This window comes from Equus przewalskii, chromosome 5 (genome assembly GCF_037783145.1).
Source record: "Equus przewalskii isolate Varuska chromosome 5, EquPr2, whole genome shotgun sequence".
Classification (NCBI taxonomy): domain Eukaryota; kingdom Metazoa; phylum Chordata; class Mammalia; order Perissodactyla; family Equidae; genus Equus; species Equus przewalskii.
Genome location: NC_091835.1, coordinates 31,862,547 through 31,879,117, shown reverse-complemented (window position 1 = coordinate 31,879,117; position 16,571 = coordinate 31,862,547). Strand labels below are relative to the sequence as shown.

Sequence of the window (16,571 nt, the reverse complement as noted above, 5' to 3'; positions counted from 1 at the left end):
GATGAGTGACAGGGGCACGGGCCACTCTTTTCCTCCGGAGGGCTGGCGCGCAGGTCTGCCAACCCGACGGGGGGACGGGGGGCGGGGGGGGGCCGATCTGTTCCCTTGGCAACAGGGCCCCTAGGACTTGACCTATTAACCTTGACCTCTTCGTTTGTTGCCCTGGCAATAAAGATGCCCAGCCGTCAGATGATCCCTGAGAATCATAATAATCATAAAAACTGACAATTGTGTGGTTTCCAACAGTGTTTTTTAAAAAGACTATGTAGGGGCCGCCCCCATGGCCCAGTGGTTAAGTTCGCGTGTTCTGCTTCGGCGGCCTAGGGTTCGGATCCTGGGCGCGGACATGGCGCCGCTCGTCAGGCCACGTTGAGGCGGCATCCCACATCCCACAACTAGAGGGACGTGCAACTAAGATATACAACTGTGTACGGGGGTGGGGGGTGGGGGGGAGATAAAGCAGGGGAAAGAAAAAAAAAAGATTGGCAGCAGTTGTTAGCCCAGGTGCCAATCTTTGAAAAAAAAAAAGGAAGATTGGCAGCAGTTGTTAGCCCAGGTGCCAATCTTTAAAGAAAAAAAAAAAGACTATGCAGCTACCCTTTAGGGGTTGTGAAAACAATGTAGTGAATTGAACCAGCATTTTAAAAAACGAAACAGGATAGAATAGAAAATACCAGTGACTGTCGAGTGGTAAGGTAAGTATTGTTTTTGTGAAACCTTTGTTTCAACTGTGCATATTTATATGTGTATATACTAGCTTATCATGTAAAAACTTTTTTTTAATGGTGTGTGTGCTTTATGGCCAATAGTTTGAGAACCAGTTGCTGCAAAGCACCTTTCACATATATTTCATGTCATTAGCACAACCCTGTGAGCTTGAATTATTATTCCAGTTTTTTAGGTGAGGAAAACAGGTTCAGCAAGATTAGGTAACAAGGCAGAAAGTGGCAGAGGTGAGACTCAAACCAGGATTGTTTGATCCCAAACCCTACAGCCTTTGTCATTTACTGCCATGGTTCCTAGGCAAGTCCGCAGGCTAGAAGTCAGGATTGCTGAACTTCTGGACCTGCTCTGCCCTCTTGCTCCCCCGGGGATAAAGCTCTTGTCTCCCTCCCTCAGTGTCCTCACTCTGCAGTGTAAATGGGACATCACCATCATGGCTGGCCTCTTCGGGAAACTTCATGTTGAATGAGTCCAGCCTTTTTTTGCGGTGTCTCAGAAATCAGGGCATCAAAAGTATTATTTGTGAAATTCTGCAGTGCTCAATACCTTTTAAGGTTTAAATCTGCAGGCGCAGGCTGATTTACACTTTGGTCTTTCAGGAGTCAACATTGTGAAAATAAGGGTATCTACCTCACCTGGGGCTGTTGGACCAGGGGCTGGTCCTGCTTTCTATGTCTGAACATAACGGGAGAAGGCATTGGAGGGCAAGGCCTTTTTGCGTGGGGGAAGGGGAGGGCGCATTTTGTCCTCCATGTCCCTGTGGATCTGATGGCCAGTTAAGATGAGAACAACGAGCAGCAAGTCAGAACAGCAAACAGGAGGCAGTTTCAACAAATCCTGGGGGCTGCTGATACATTCAAGTTTCTGTTTCGGGTGGTGTACTGTGGGGTTGGCCAAGTCCAGTCAAAGGCTCTGGGTCACACAGGTGTAGCTGGTGCTTTAAATACATTGTCTCATTTATGGAGGGTTGCATGCTACCTTATCCTGCTCCACCACATCTCTATTCTCTCATCCTAGCTCAAACTCTAAGCTTCATATTAGATTTCAGGGGCTGGAAAAACAAAAGCCAAGTTTAAAATGTTTACCTCTAAATGTAAAGTTCAATAGTTGTGAATTGTTTCTTTTCACTGTATTATTTCTCCGTTGTTTTCTTTTTCCAGCCCTTTGAAAGAAATTTTAAATAAATTAGTAAGTAACCGAGGACAAAATAGATGAAGATAACCCTGCTTCTGTCACCAAATGCTCTGGCCTGACCCAGTTCTCTGAAGTCATACCCTGACCTAGCACTCCACAATGCCTTAGTTTTATCTTCGTCATCACTTGTGCTTCTTGTTCTTGACCTTTCTGTGCCAGGAGGTGACTGTTTTTGTTCGTTCTGTGTTTGCCGTGAAGATCATGTCATTCTGATCACAACGTTTTGACTTTTGTCAAGAGAACCAAATGAGAGGAAGGACAGGTCTCCAAGAAATACGGCATGGATCAGGTCTTCCACTCCTACGCCCCTCCCCACCTTGCATCGGTTCCTTGGTTCCTTTACCTGCGGTGAGTTGCGTGCACAGTAAATAGAACACAGGCTGGGCATCGCAGAGCCATGTGGACAGATCCGGCTCCACAAGGAACACCCCTGTTCTTGGTCCTTTCTAGTGGGATGGTTGGTGGGTCTCCACTGGTACCACCCAGAGCCAGTCTTGTTTAAGCCAAGTACTCTCTCAGCATAGGTTTTGGCTTACTCCCCAGAACCAGGCCATCTTCCTGGTTAGATGACATGGTTACAGTTGTGTGGGTGGCATATTCTTTACAAACCAGCCAAAAAAAGTTTCAATAGAAACCTGCTATGGGAGGAATGGGAGGGGAGTGGCGTTAAGTGGGAAGCATTTCTAGGGGGGATTTTTTGTCCACTTCTTCCTCCAAGAGTGGACAGAGGGGTCAGGTCCTATCCAAGTTCTGTCTGCCTGGGATGCCCAGGTAGGAAACGGGACCTGTAAAGCTCTTTCTACACATGAGGCCCAGAGCCAGTCACCATCCTGGGGGTAGTGTCTAGGGCTTCCTCATTCCCCTTCCCTCTCCAATTCACAGTGTGCCTTAGCATACTAAAGGTTCTGAGAAGTCATGAAGTACAGAAACCTTTCTCTCAAACTTGACTTAGAAATTAGGTAGAACAACAGCGTGGGCAGCCCTGCTCTGAGTGAAATGCTGTTATCTGGAGCTCTACTTAGAGTCCCACCCCTTCCTCACAGTTCTGCCCCTATCAGAAAGGACCACCGACCCTGGAAAGCTTTGATCCTGGAACCTGTCAAGGTTGTTGTCTGATCAAAACTCTACTGGCCATTAATCGAAAGGTGAAGAGTAGTTCTTCATTGTCATTGAAGTCCAAACGTGAGGAAATGGGCTTAAAACACAAAGGATGACAAAAATGTGTTAGAACTAGAGGCGGTGGTTGTGCAACATTGTAATTGGACTAAATACCACCGAATTGTTCACTTTAAACTGGTTAATTTTATGTTATGTGAATTTCACATCAATAAAAAAAAGTACAAATGGAACCATTTATGTGTGAAGCCCCTTTTTCTTTTTTTAAAGATTTTTTCCCTTTTTCTCCCCAAATCTCCCCAGTACATAGTTGTGTATTTTTAGTTGTGGGTCCTTCTAGTTGTGGCATGTGGGACGCCTCCCCAGCATGGTTTGACGAGCAGTGCCATGTCCACGCCAGGATTCAAACTGGCAAAACCCTGGGCCGCTGAAGTGGAGCGTGTGAACTTAACCACTCCGCCAAGGGGCTGGCTCCTGTGAGGCACTTCTAACAGTGGAACAGGGGACTGGAAATCCTAAGAACACACATGTCCTGGGCATGGGGATAGAATATGGCTGGTCCCCTCTTCTACCAAAGCACTCTCGAAGGTCATAAAGGCATTGCTCTTTCTTGATTGTTCCTCCTCGGAACCATGTGAATCTTTCATTCTTACTTTGCCTCCCAAATTGGTGTATTTAATGTTGTTTATTACATGCTAAATAGTTTTATTATGATGCTCAGCTTTTATAATTGAGACTAGTTGGTGCTTACATTATCTGAGGTTGGCAAGCAGCTGGGAACCATAGCCAAAAAGCCCGCAATAAGGATTTCCTCAAAGAGGACAAGTTTTCCTTGTGCTTAGACAGTCTTCACTCTTACATTGACTTATTCAGCACTGCCTTTGGCCCACCGTCACTTCAACTTAAGGGTTACAGGGCTCTGAGGCGGTCTGCATTTGGAGAGGGAAGATTGTTCATTGAGACAGAAGAGAGGAGTAATTACGACGGGAAAGGTTCCACTGTTTAATTCTTCATTTTCCAGTAATAGTTTTCTTAAAAGGTACTACTTCTTCCTAGTCCTGCCTAAAATGTCTTTCACGTACTATTTCTCCAATTGAAATGATACATCATTCGCCCCCAGCTTTTACTCTTAGGACGGTGTGGCTGGTGCAGAGTGAGAGGCCTCCGCTGCACTCGTGCTGGTAGGGCAGGCTGGGCCCGGCCATGCAGGGTTTTTTGGGCCACAGTGGATTCTGATCTTCAACTTAAACGGGATGAAAGTCATGGACGGGGGTTTCAGCAGTTGGAAGGATACAATTTGGGTGCAGTGCAGAGCGCGGTGCAGGCAGGTCAAGAGGTGCCGTGAGATAGGAGCCCTGTGCAGGCAGGGAGTGCGTGGTGATGTTGGCAAGGGGCTGCTAGATGGAGACTGGAAATACTTAGGAGAGAACTTGATGTTTGGACCAGCACTAGGACAAGAAAAATCCTATTTTAGTTTTTCTGGAGATCACCTGCAAATCTGCAGCAACAGCTAACAGTACTGCTTGCTACTAGTTTTCCTTATTCAAGCACATTCTCTCTGTATGGAAAGATTTGTGTTGGTGAAGAAAGTGCATCTGACTGGGAAATGAACTTGAGTATTGACCCAGAGTAGAGTGGAGTTATGTGGTGGGTTTATTTTTAACCTTAAAGACCTATAGTCACTTTAATAAAACACTCTCACAAGACAGTTTTAATGTTACATAAACCAAGGCTCGTCTAGCTCCAGGGTTCTACAGAAGTGCGTTTAAAGTCTGGGAATCCTACTGAAGCATTCAGAGTGGGAAGGAACATTAGGAGTGCTTTTTGCCCATCTCCTTGTTTGCAGATGAGGAACAGGGCTCAACCTGCCCAAGGTCACGTGAACCTCGTGGCGGTTGGGATTTGTTCCAGAGATCTCACATTCCAGGCAGACCTTCTTTCCATTTAACTCCCGCCCCTTGGTGTCCTCATCTGTAAGATGGGTGACACTCAACCTGCACGTGGCTCTTGGCTCAGTGCTGGCTTACACAGTAAGTGTTTAATGAGGGTTAGCGATCATCACTGGCTGCAGGAGCAAATCTAATCTTGAAATACCAAAGACCCAGACACAAACCCCAGGGACAACTATGGTGTGAACCCAGCAAGTGAGCAAGCAGGGACACTGGGAGACTACAACACCCAAATTTTAGTTCTGGCTCCAGTACCAGCCATGCTGTATGACTTGGTGAAACTTTTCACACAGAAATTAATCTTCCACAGTAAAAGTATGGAGAAATTTCTTCTGGAGGAACTATATTTACAGTAATGTAATGTATGTATATATAATGTAATGTAATGTATACATAATGTAATACACATACAGTAATGTGGGTAGGCACAGCCCAAACGGGAGAAGAGAGACAAGGGCATAGATTAGGTTCTGGCCCGCTGCCAGGATCATCTGGAGGCAGCTCAGCACGACTAACTTGTGCCCCCTTGGCCTCTCCCAGGGCCCCAAAATGCTACAGGAGTCAAGGATCAGAGCAGTTAGAAAAAACCATGAGCTTTTTCGTGTTCTGAGGAAGCTGGAGAGTGGGCCTGAGGGAGTGCCAGTGTTCCTTGGCTGGGCGACTGTTTTTCCTTCTCACCTTTATTGCGGAAAAGGTGTCTGACAGGTGTTAGTGACACCAAGGATTTTTCCTGCAGAAACCAGGAGAGCGTGTGCTTTCTACTGGATCAGCCAGGCAGAAGTCAGTCAGCCTAACTTCAAAGCAAACACGAGTGGTCCCACTATTTTAGATGTTTACACTTTCCTGTTCTTAAGTGTTAGAGAAGAAAACCAACCTACTAAAAACTGCCAGGCTGCTGGGGGCAGGGGTGTGCTGGGACCCAGGATGCCCTGCAAGGCAGCGCTGCTCCCTGCTCAACCACTGCTGCTCTCTTAGCTGTGCATTTTGAGCTGGACTGGGGACCAGGTGGTGACTCCCTGAATTTTGAGCCCTGCTCTTAGTGTACCCACCCACGCCCACCGTCTGAGGTCAAAGAGAAAGGGCTGCCCAACACCCAGGTTTTACTGTTTCCACTTTATTGCTCAAGCACGGAACTTGAGGATGGCCTGGGCCTTCAGCAACGTGCAGAGAAGAGGCTGAGGGCGTGGGGACATGACCTGGCTGAGAAGGGAGACCGACAGGAGGGGAAATACTGAAAGGGGGTGCAGAGGGTGGTCACCATGACACCAGAAGACATCATTAGCCACACCATCTAGGGTGAGGAGGGGACAGAGACGTCACGGGCACAGCAGTGGTTCTTCCCACGCCCCTAGCACCCACATGGAGGCCACGTGTTTGGAAATGGACTGGGAGGAGGAGAGGAGGAGGAAAACGGCTGCCCTGGGAGTGTCCCTCTCCACCCTGGTTTCACATCAGACCCCATACCCTACCACTCACCCCGTTCTACCAGCTGAAAAACAGACACAGCAAACAGAGGAAGCAAAATAAATTAAACATTCTGATAAGTGTGCATGTGGATGGACATTCGTTCAGCGTAACGGGGGAAGGGGAAAGGGAAGAGGTGGTGACACCACCTAAAATGATCCCCCACCTCAACCCCCCAGCCTACTCCTTTCCCCCTTCCCCCAAAGCCACCATCCAACCAGATAGAAAAATAAAGGTCTAATTCGCTCAAAATTCTTCAGGTTTTACAAAACTAACAGGGTGGAGTAGGGCAGGGAGCAGGGGAGGCAGGCGGGGGGCCACAGGAGCAGGGCTAGGGGAGGCTATGCTTCCGTCTCCACCTGAGACTGGCTCCCTGCCACACCGTTCTTCTGCTCTTCCTTCACCTCTGTGTCCGCGTGATGGTCTCCCGCAGCTCCTGCTGCCTTGGCCTGCGACAGGGAGAGGGGAAGGAAGGGGATGAATTCCAGCCTCACTGCGCCCAGCCCCTCTGATGAGAAAGGCGACTCTTACTCCATACCCCACGCTTGCCTGCCTGTACCCAATGGACCTGGTGACACACCTGTATCACCCAGCACCCAGACGCCACGTACGGTCTGAACCCACAAACAGTCATCCCCCAAGTCAAAACCATACACATGAATGCCTAACAGAATTACACGGACACAGCAATGCCCTTTCTAGATATGTCCTAAAGATATCCCTGCACATATACAAAATTATGAATTCCTAAGATCATTTATTGCAATACTATTTAGAACTGTACTTGTGCAACATGGTAGCTACCACCATGTGTGGCTACTGACCACTTTAAATATGGCTAGTTCAGGGGCCCGCCCAGTGGCACAGTGGTCAAGTGCGCACGTTCCACTTCTCAGCGGCCCAGGGTTCGCCAGTTTGGATCCCGGGTGCAGAGATGGCACCGCCCGGCAGGCCGTGCTGTGGCAGGCGTCCCACATATAAAATAAAGGAAGATAGGCACAGATGTTACCTTAGGGCCAGGCTTCCTCAGCAAAAAGAGGAGGACTGGCAGTAGTCAGCTCAGGGCTAATCTTCCTCAAAAAAAACCCCAAAAAAATAAAAAAAAGAGGCTAGTTCAAATTGATGTGTTTTAAGTATATAATACACATTGGATTTTGAAGACTTAGTCTGAAAAAAAAACAAACGCACTTTTTAAAAGTTATATGTTGCAATATTTAGATAACTTGGGTCAACTAAGTATTATCAAAATTAATCTTACCTGTTTCTTTTTACCTTTAACATAGCTACTAAAAAATTTCAAATTACACACGTGGTTTGCATCGTATTCCTATTAGACAATGCTGGTTTAGAACACTGAACAACTATTAGGAGACTGGCAAATCAGCTATGACGTAGCCATACAACAGCTTCTATAGAAGCATAAGGAAGAACGTGAAAGCTCTTTTATTTATGTGCTGACGTAAAATAAGCTTCCCGTACAGTATGAAGAAAGCGTGGGCGAGAGGAACAGGTAGAACGTGTTGCCTTTTATTAGGGAAAACGGAGAAGACACAAACGTGTCTGTTTGTGAGTATACAGTGTACTGGAATGATAGCAGGACTGGTAACATCAGTTGCTTCTGGGTGGGAGGGAGACTTTTTACTTCTCTTCCATGCAGTTTGAATTTAACTATGTAAATATATTACCTATTTAAACCCCATGTTTCCAAAAGACACAGAGGGGGCCGGCCCCATGGCCGAGTGGATAAGTTCAGCGGCCCAAGGTTTCGCTGGTTTGGATCCTGGGCGCGGACATGGCACCGCTCATCAAGCCATGCTGAAGCAGCGTCCCACATGCCACAATTAGAAGGACCCACAACTAAAAATACACAACTATGTACTGAGGGGATTTGGGGAGAAAAAGGAAAAATAAAATTTTTAAAGAAAAAAAAAAAAAGGCACAGAGAACATATGTTGGGAAGCACTCAGAGCAATCAGCTCCTGACCCCCAGGGCTTCCAGCCCGGACACAGCAGAACTCCGGCTGCGTCAGGAGGGGTTTTACTGAGGGAACACACATGCTACTGCTCCAGGGACAAGGGCAACTTCTGGTTTCTGGGGTTGGCACAGACAATCACAGCACACCAGCTGGGCTGGGCAGAGGGACAGGGTAATGCCTCTTTTTCTGTCCATTCCGACTGTTCCCTGTCCTGATGCTCACCTTGCTCTCCTCCTCAGCCAGCCTCTCGAACATGTTGGCATACAGCTTCTTCTCCCGTGCAAGCTGCTTGCGGATCCGCTGCTGGCAGATAGCCAGCTGGGCTTTGGCAGCTTTGTTGCTGGGGTAGAGCTGCAGGACCTTCTGGAAGTCAGCCCGTGCCAAGTCAAAGTCATTCACCGCCAGGTGGGCCTCTCCCCGGCGGAAAAGGCCCTTCTCATTGTTGCTGTCCAGTTCCAGGGCCTAAGGGTGTAGGGAGCAAGCAACAGTGAGACCTCAGCTCCTACAGCTTCTCTGGCCCAGACTGGGTTCCAAAGGTAGCCCTCAGCAGGATGAGGCAGAATGGAAATGGGTGGCTCTACCCCAGAAAGAATGAGTCTTGGGGCATTAAATGGAAAGGACCAAGGTCTGGGAAGGAACCTCATGTAGGCCACAGGCAGAGAAGGAAGACAGGTCTTTATAGGAAAGAGAAGAACCTGTGACGACATATCCATTTTCTTTAGAACAAAGCAAGTACGTTAAGAGGAACAGGCTAAGAACCAAGGGGGAGAAAAAGCTGAAGCAGTCCTTCCATCCGGTGTTTCCTTGTGCCTGTGTCAGCTGCCTCCTACCACTAAGGCCAAGTCGCTCGTTGCTCCCATCCCTTGCCTCTGGGCCCTTAATCTCAGAGCCCCCACTAGCCCAGAGTCACTGAGGGCAACTTTCAGACACGCTGGCAGCTCACCCAACCTTGCCTGTGAATGTGGTTCCCGTGCCCTCTTTAAAGGGGCCTCACCTTGTTACAGCTTTCAATGGCAGCTGAGAAGGCCTGTAGTTTCAGATGACACATAGCCAGGTTGAGGTGGGAGGCCAGCCGAAGGGCCTGTGCTTTCTGAACATCCTCATCAGAGAAACTCGACTCGTATTCCAGCCAGGACACGATCTTCTTGTACTGCAGTAAAGCTTGCTTGTATTTGCCTTCCTACAATGAGCGGGAGGCTCAAGCACCCTGCACGGGCTGTCACCCCCCATAGACAGCAGTGACCCTTGGGCACGAGAGAGCCCTGCCTCCCTTGCACACCCCCAGGTAAGATCAGCTAGCTCAGATAAACCAGGTGAAGACTGCAGGTCCCAACCTGTCCATTCTCTGACAGAAAATGACCTCATCAAGGTGAAGGAGGGGCCCAGAAGAACCCTCCCTGGGAGCGTCCTCAGGACCACGGCTGCTGGCTCACCTTGAAGTACACAGTGCCCCGCTCTTTCACTATTGTGCTCTGTTCCAGCTTCTCCTCTGAATTCATCTCCCAAGACTCCTTGGCCTGCCGTACCCCAAGGGAGAAACAAAGTTGTCAGCTACCCGCCCCCAGAGTCACCTATAGGGTGGCACCTGACTTGACCAAACGCACCTTCTCAAAACTCTTGAGGTGGACTTCATATTTCAGCTCAGCATTTGGTGGGATTTGGAACTTTTCCTTCCCAGCACTGCCAAAAGCATAGCTGTGGGGCAAAAAAGCAGCGCTTAGCCTGCTCCACACCGAAAGGCTTCTTGACTGTTTCCTGGAAAGCACCTCCCCATCCCTTGAGACCTGGTTCAAATGTTTCCTGTTTGGCAAAATCTTCCCTGACCTCTTCACACAATTAGCTGGTCTCTTAGCATCTTCCATATCCTCCTAACAACTCACACTACGCGCTGGGGTGATTACTAATTTAAATGGTATCTCACTGAACAGCAGGCAACTTACAAGGCCGGACCGTCTTTCGGAATTTTCAGCATTGTGTCTGGCACAGAGTACGTATGTTACAATAAATGTCATTAACAACTGGATGAATTAATGGGAGATGAAAATCTTGACGTTGGTAGAAGAGGCAGCAACCATGACTGAAAAGATGAGGCTTTGATCCAAGTAGATGTGGACAGCGGGGGCCACGCTCTTAAATACAATGGAGAGCCCACCGTGGCCCGTCTCTGGTGTGCCCAGAGGCACAGTGAACTCTACTGAGGCTGCGGTGGAGCGAACACACACAAGGCAAAGGATACAAATGGCCAGTTCTATCACTCGCTGTGGACATGGAGATCTCTGACCTTGGTTCATCCACCCACTCCTCACCTGGGCTTGAGGTACACAATGGAATGTTCTCCTTTTTCCATGCGCTGAATGGCTTTCTCCAGCCCACAAGGCAGATCCAGATTCTCCCCCTCACCGACTTCAAAGTGGACCTCCCGCCGGTCAAAGAGCTGGTCCTTATAGTAGCCTTCAAGTGCAACTGGCATGAAAGTACCAGGGGTGTGAGCGGGCAGGATGCCCTCAGCCTCCCTCTATCACCTCCTCACTTCCTGCCCCCAAGATGCCCTTGTTGTGTTCTCAGACCTGGAGAGATGTTAAGACTATGGTCCAATCCCTCATTTTACAGACAAGAAAATAGGATCACAGAAGGGAAATGACCTTCCCAAAGTCACCCAGGACCTAAGTCTCAGAATCTGAATTGAAACCGCAGACTGTACGTCTCACCTTCCACAAGAGCACCATCGTTGGGCCTGGCATAGCCTTCGCCCCGCGCCCGTATTCTCCGGATGATTCCACCATCTTCTTCTTCTGTCAGGTCCTCTCCCCTAAACTCAAACAACTCCACCTGTGGGACAAAGCGTCAAGCGACACAACTCCTCTCAGCACTAACTTACCAACAGTGAGATACAACTTTTTTCTTCCTCAGCAGAGTCCCTCGTAACTGCCAGACCAGGTCTGACCACGAGGGCAGCCACACTAGGAGCGGACAAAGCGGCACTTTTGCGAAGTTTTTGGGAGCTGCCCTAGTCTCAACTGGGACAGAGGCGGGCAGGACACATGGGTTTCAGTTTATCTCAAGAGATCAATCTATTTACCACCTGCTCCACATAGCAAGGGCATGTTCCAGACAATCCCAATTCAGCTACTTGAAAAGCCCAAGCCGGTGGGCACTGGAAACAACCTGGCCTCTTTCGGTAGCCTTCTGAACACTGTCCCAGTGGCCACTGATTAGGGCTTAACCATTTTAGACTGAACAGTGTCAAGTTCAACCTCCTCAGCAAAGGCTTTCCTCACCCCTTTGACGCTTGGGGGAGCATTTCTCCCCTCCTCTGATCTCGAGAGCACCAATATTCTATACCACCATTTATAATTACACAGATTCTGACTTCTTGACTCCTTTCGGTTAAAATTACGACCCATTTCTTCTGGTCATGGCTCCTGAGATAAACATGCCTCCAGCCCTGCTTCGAGTCTGAGGAGAGCTTCATGGCTGCCTCTTCCCACCTGAAACCTCCACCGTCAGCCCCGTCCTGGCAGCAGCAGGCTATGTGCACAGCAGAGCCAGCTGCCCTCTCCATTTCTCTTCCTGCCCTATGGCCAGGCCCTCAGCCTTGGCTACATTGTCTCCAAGCGGCAGGAAGGGCTGGAGGGCGGCCAGGCCCTGGGCTGAGATAAGGCTGGCTCTTTGCCTTGCTCTCTGTGGCTGGACACTCACCTCAAACACAAGCGTGGCATTGGGGGGTATCTTTGGAGGGCTGCCTGCCGAACCGTACGCATATGCAGGTTTGCAGGTGATGTGGCACACTTCCCCCACCTTCATGGTTGCTACGGCAATGTCCCAGGCTTTGATGACCTCCCCTGTAGGTGCAGAAAGCGAACAGGTCCTCCTTGGCAGGGATCTGACTCTGGGCTCAAACAGTAGCCCTGGAGAAACTTATTGTACCATGCCCAAGGGGAAGCTGGACACTCTTTAGAAACAGGACCAGGAAGGTAGAAAACATGGTTGCAGTAAGTGCTGTCAGGTCTCAGGAAAAAAAAAAAAAAAAAATCACTCAACTCTAGAACAAAGGAGTTCAAGAAACAAGGCAGTCCACCCCTGAGGAGGAAGTGAGGTGTTCAGGGAAAGGAGAAAGAGAAACCAACACAGTTAAAAGACAGTGGAAGAAAAAGGAGCAACAGAAAAAAATAGACTGGAATAAATCATTCCTCCTTAAGCTTCTGAGAATATGGTTTCTGCTTTGACAGCTCATACCCTCCTTGAAGCCTATCCTACCACCTACTAACCACGCCTACCTTTTCCCAGGTCAAAGGAGAACTTGTCCTTGCGGTCCACACTGGAGTCGAACTTGGTGCCATCTAACAGCCAGCCAGTGTAGTGTACAAAGACTCGGTCCCCAATCATGGGCATCTCCGTGCCCGTGCCCTCTCGCTTGATGACCTAAAAGGGGAGAAGGTGAGTATCCAGGGATGGGGGCAGAAAAAGGCACCGAAACTGCCTGCGTGCCACTGATGGGAACACAGAGGGACTCTTCTGCCTCCTCGTAAGTAGGTTCAAGGGACCAATCTTCAAATGATTCTGACCTCCTTCTCTTTGAAGTGCAACATGACTTGGTTTGAAAGACCGGAGACAAAAGACCCGAGTTTCAGTTTTTGCTGTATGATCTTGGGTAAGTCACTTCAACTCTCTAGACCTCATTTGTAAAGGAGCGATGATAATCCCTATCAGAGTTGTTGGAAGATTAAATCAGTAAAAGGTTGAATAAAACACTATCAGCAGCAAAGGAAAAAGTGTTTATGCATTGTTTCCTCATTCTTCCTAAATGCCAGTGGTCATCAGATCGGGATCTGGTTTGGAGGTAAGAGGAGGAGAAGAATAAGAGCAATAAAGAAAATAGGAGCAGTGTGAAAGAGGTAAAAGAAAATACCAGGTTACACATGAGCACAGGGGCTCTCAATCAGGCCGCCAACTCTGACTTGCAACATGAGCATTCCTGACTGGTAGGCTAGTCAAGTCCTTTATTTCAAAGCTAGAGTATTTCCCAAGAACGTATAAGCCTCTGCTTCTCTTCTTTAGCATTTATAAAAGATGACTCCACGGGCCACCTGGTAGGTGTGTGGTTACCCTCTAAAGGAAAGCTTGCATGATAGAATGGACCAAGACTTGAGAAGTAGAAAAGTAGAGAGGAAGGAGTGAAGGATAAAAGGGGAAATGACCCTTCCAGAAATAATAATCTCAGAAATCCCCAGGACGCTGGAGAGAGGGGAAGCTGCATGCCCACTGGGACAGCAGCATGAGATTCCAAGATCTGGGGCAAAGCCAGCTGCATTTCTAGACCAGGTAAGGGCTCCCCGAAGTCTTCAGCTTTGCCCAGATCTCACACACTCACACACGTGTGGAGCTGAGCAGTGGGAAGCCAGGACAAGGAGAAACATTGGATGAGGAGAAAGCAAGAAATCCTGCCTCGGGTTTCTCCATCCTGGACTCCACACAACCTGCTCTGGACCACCGCTGGTTGTCCTGACTCAGGTCAAGATGCCCTGCCCCCTGAGTCCTGGACCCCCTTCTTTGCTCCTGTGGCTAATTGTAGTCAGGCGGTTACACTGCAGCAGGCTCCGAAGTAAAGCACCTCCCCCTGGCCCCACAGCCCACACCCCGAAGCCCCAACTCAGGAGGCCCCCGGGGGGGGGCGGCGCAAGATGGGCGGGGAACTACAGGTCCCGGCATGCACCGCTCCCTGGTTTTCCCGGCGCTGGGCGGGGGGAGGCGGGGGACAGCATGGCTAAGCGGGTGACCTAGCTGGGTCCCAGCCTCTAGAAAGGGGGTAACGAGAGGGCGGAGGCCGCCAGAACCTTTCTCACGGCCAGGCAAGGGCGCCAAGTCGCACAAAGGCTTGTGGGCCAGGAAATCACTCTTGTGACCCGCTCCACGTCCTAGCTAATATTTAACTGCCAGGGGTAGGCGCGCTCTCGCACCACCACCGACGAAGGCCGCCCAGGGACTTCCCGGCTGCGGCTGGCAGGGAAGGAGCTGGCAACTTGGCGGGGCCGCGGGGTCGGGGCGAGGTGAGGTGAGGGGGGCGGTGTCGGGGCACGCCGCCCGGGCCCCTGGCCGCAGCTCGCGTGCCCCGCTGGGCCCCGCCCCTCTCGGGCGCACCGCGCACGCCGGATTTGAGGCTGCAGTCCCGGCCCCCTTCCCGGGCCCGCAGGGCTGGGGCGCCGGGGGGCTTCAGCCCAGACCGCGGGCTTCCCAGGGGGCCGGGAAAACGACCATGTGGAGGCCGGCGCACCTACGCACCCCTCTTAGGAGCGTGTGGCTGCCCTCCCACTCCCGAACAACGCAGCCTGGTCCAGGAAGGCGATGCGACCGGCCGCCGGCTGCGCGACCTAGCCAACTACTGGCCTGGAGGCTGCAGAGGCGGCCGTCTCCGCCCCGTCTCCCGGCCCGGGTGCCCCCATGCTCGGCGGAAGGACGGCTGCGATGGGCACCCGGAGCTCGGCCGCCCCAGCAGGCCCAGGGCTCCCGGCCCGCCCCCCCGCCCCTTACCTTAAGCACGCCTTCGTCTTGCTTGGGGCTGACATCCACTCCCTCGAGGGGCAGCGGCGCCGACTGCGCCCCGCTGTCGGCCGCCTTCATCTCCTCGGCGGTCATCGCCGCTCGGTGCGCCGTGTACTCGGGAGCTGGGCACCGGGCACGAGCCAAGCTCTCTCGGCCGCCGGGCCTATCTGCACGGGGTGCGGGCGGGACGGCGCTGGCGCGGCGGCCGCCGAGCTGCAAACCGGCCGAAAGCTCGAGCACCTCTGCCTCCCGGCGCGCTCGCGGCCCGCGGCGGAGTCGGGCGCGGGAGCGGGAGTAGGTGGGTAATGCGCGGCCGGGGGGAGCGATTGGTCCCACCCCGCCGCGGAGGGAGGGGCTGGGAGGAGCTGGAGCAGTAGCGAGGGACGGAGGGGGTGGGGGTGGAGAACTTTCTAGAGACGGCGGCGGCTAAGCCGGTTCGGGTTCTAGTGCTAAGGGCGCTTATAAGAAAAAAAAATTTTTCTGGTTCATTCCTCCTGCTGGCTGCGTGGCTCCTCTTCCCCCGACTCGTAGGACCCTCGGACTCTAAGGAACCGCCCCCCCGCCCCGCGCGCTCTCCCCGGGCCCTCCCCCGTCCGTTTCCCGGACTAACCGGATTCTACCAGATCCTTCTCGATCCCCCCCATCACTCCAACACGGAGCCTGCCAACTGCCCCAGATCCGCCCTTTATATTGCAGCCCGCAGCGTGGTTTGCTCAGAGCCCTGTGGCCGGATGTGAGCGGCAGCGCGTCCGTCTCCTCGGGACCGGAGACGCGCATTTTTATAAAAGCCGACCGTAAACACAGATGGCATGGCCTCCTTGCCTTTACTGCGCGCGTATATTTAACCAACGGGGCGAGAAAAGGGGGATAGGAATTCGGGCAGTGGCGGGGTCGGGGGGAGTGAGTCTAATAGCAGTTATCCCAGTGCACAGAATTGGGGGAAAGCAACCTTGATTTCCCTAGTTCAGGGAACATGTGGCGCCTTCAGCTCTTTAGAATGCTCGGAGTAGCCGATTTGCAAGAAATGACCCGCTGAGCTAAGGACTCTTAAATGGGGCACGTATTAAAAGGACCTTCCTTTAATACAATTAATAAAACTGCCGTTTCGGTTAATACTTATTCGGTTAGTACCAATTTTTAATTGGTTCAACTCGCGAAAACAGCCGTTCCATTTCGCTAAAGGCCCACGGGAAGGAATGTTTTCTTCTTACTGTTTGGTTGCCAAGTGTTAATGGGCTGCTTGTGGAGCGCAGAGCACCTGTGCGGTAGTTTGACGGTCTGCGCAGCTAGCTATCCAAACAAAAGCCTCTGACAAAAAGACCCTTTCAGAGAGAGTCTTGGTTTTGCTCATCACTTAACCCCAGTTTAGCATAGTGCCTGGTGAGTGGTACCAAATAGTTATTGGCTGCATGAATTTGTATTCCAACAATAAACTTTCTTTGGAGCCCTCACGTTGTACTTGGCGCTATGCTGCTGTACGCAAACTGTCCCGATGGCGGCGGGGGGGGGGGGGGGGTGGGGGGTGGGTAATTCAAAGGGCTGTTAGAGATGAAATTTCAATAGCATAACATAATTTGATAGTTTATTGTAGTCCTTTTTGATGGAACTT

At 50.9% G+C, this 16,571-nt stretch overlaps 1 protein-coding gene across 1 annotated transcript; it reads right to left on the bottom strand.

The window, feature by feature from the left end:
• Positions 1 to 6,080: 6,080 nt before the first annotated feature.
• FKBP4 (FKBP prolyl isomerase 4) lies at positions 6,081 to 16,253 on the bottom strand. The gene is made up of 11 exons (XM_070620479.1): positions 15,573 to 16,253; positions 14,951 to 15,175; positions 12,700 to 12,844; positions 12,122 to 12,264; positions 11,131 to 11,251; positions 10,729 to 10,885; positions 10,027 to 10,117; positions 9,856 to 9,939; positions 9,417 to 9,602; positions 8,645 to 8,884; positions 6,081 to 6,895 (listed from the first exon to the last, which is right to left on the bottom strand). The coding sequence occupies exons 2-11, from the start codon at positions 15,053 to 15,055 to the stop codon at positions 6,788 to 6,790; spliced, it is 1,380 nt and encodes a 459-aa protein (XP_070476580.1). The 5' UTR covers positions 15,056 to 15,175; positions 15,573 to 16,253; the 3' UTR covers positions 6,081 to 6,787.
• Positions 16,254 to 16,571: the final 318 nt, after the last annotated feature.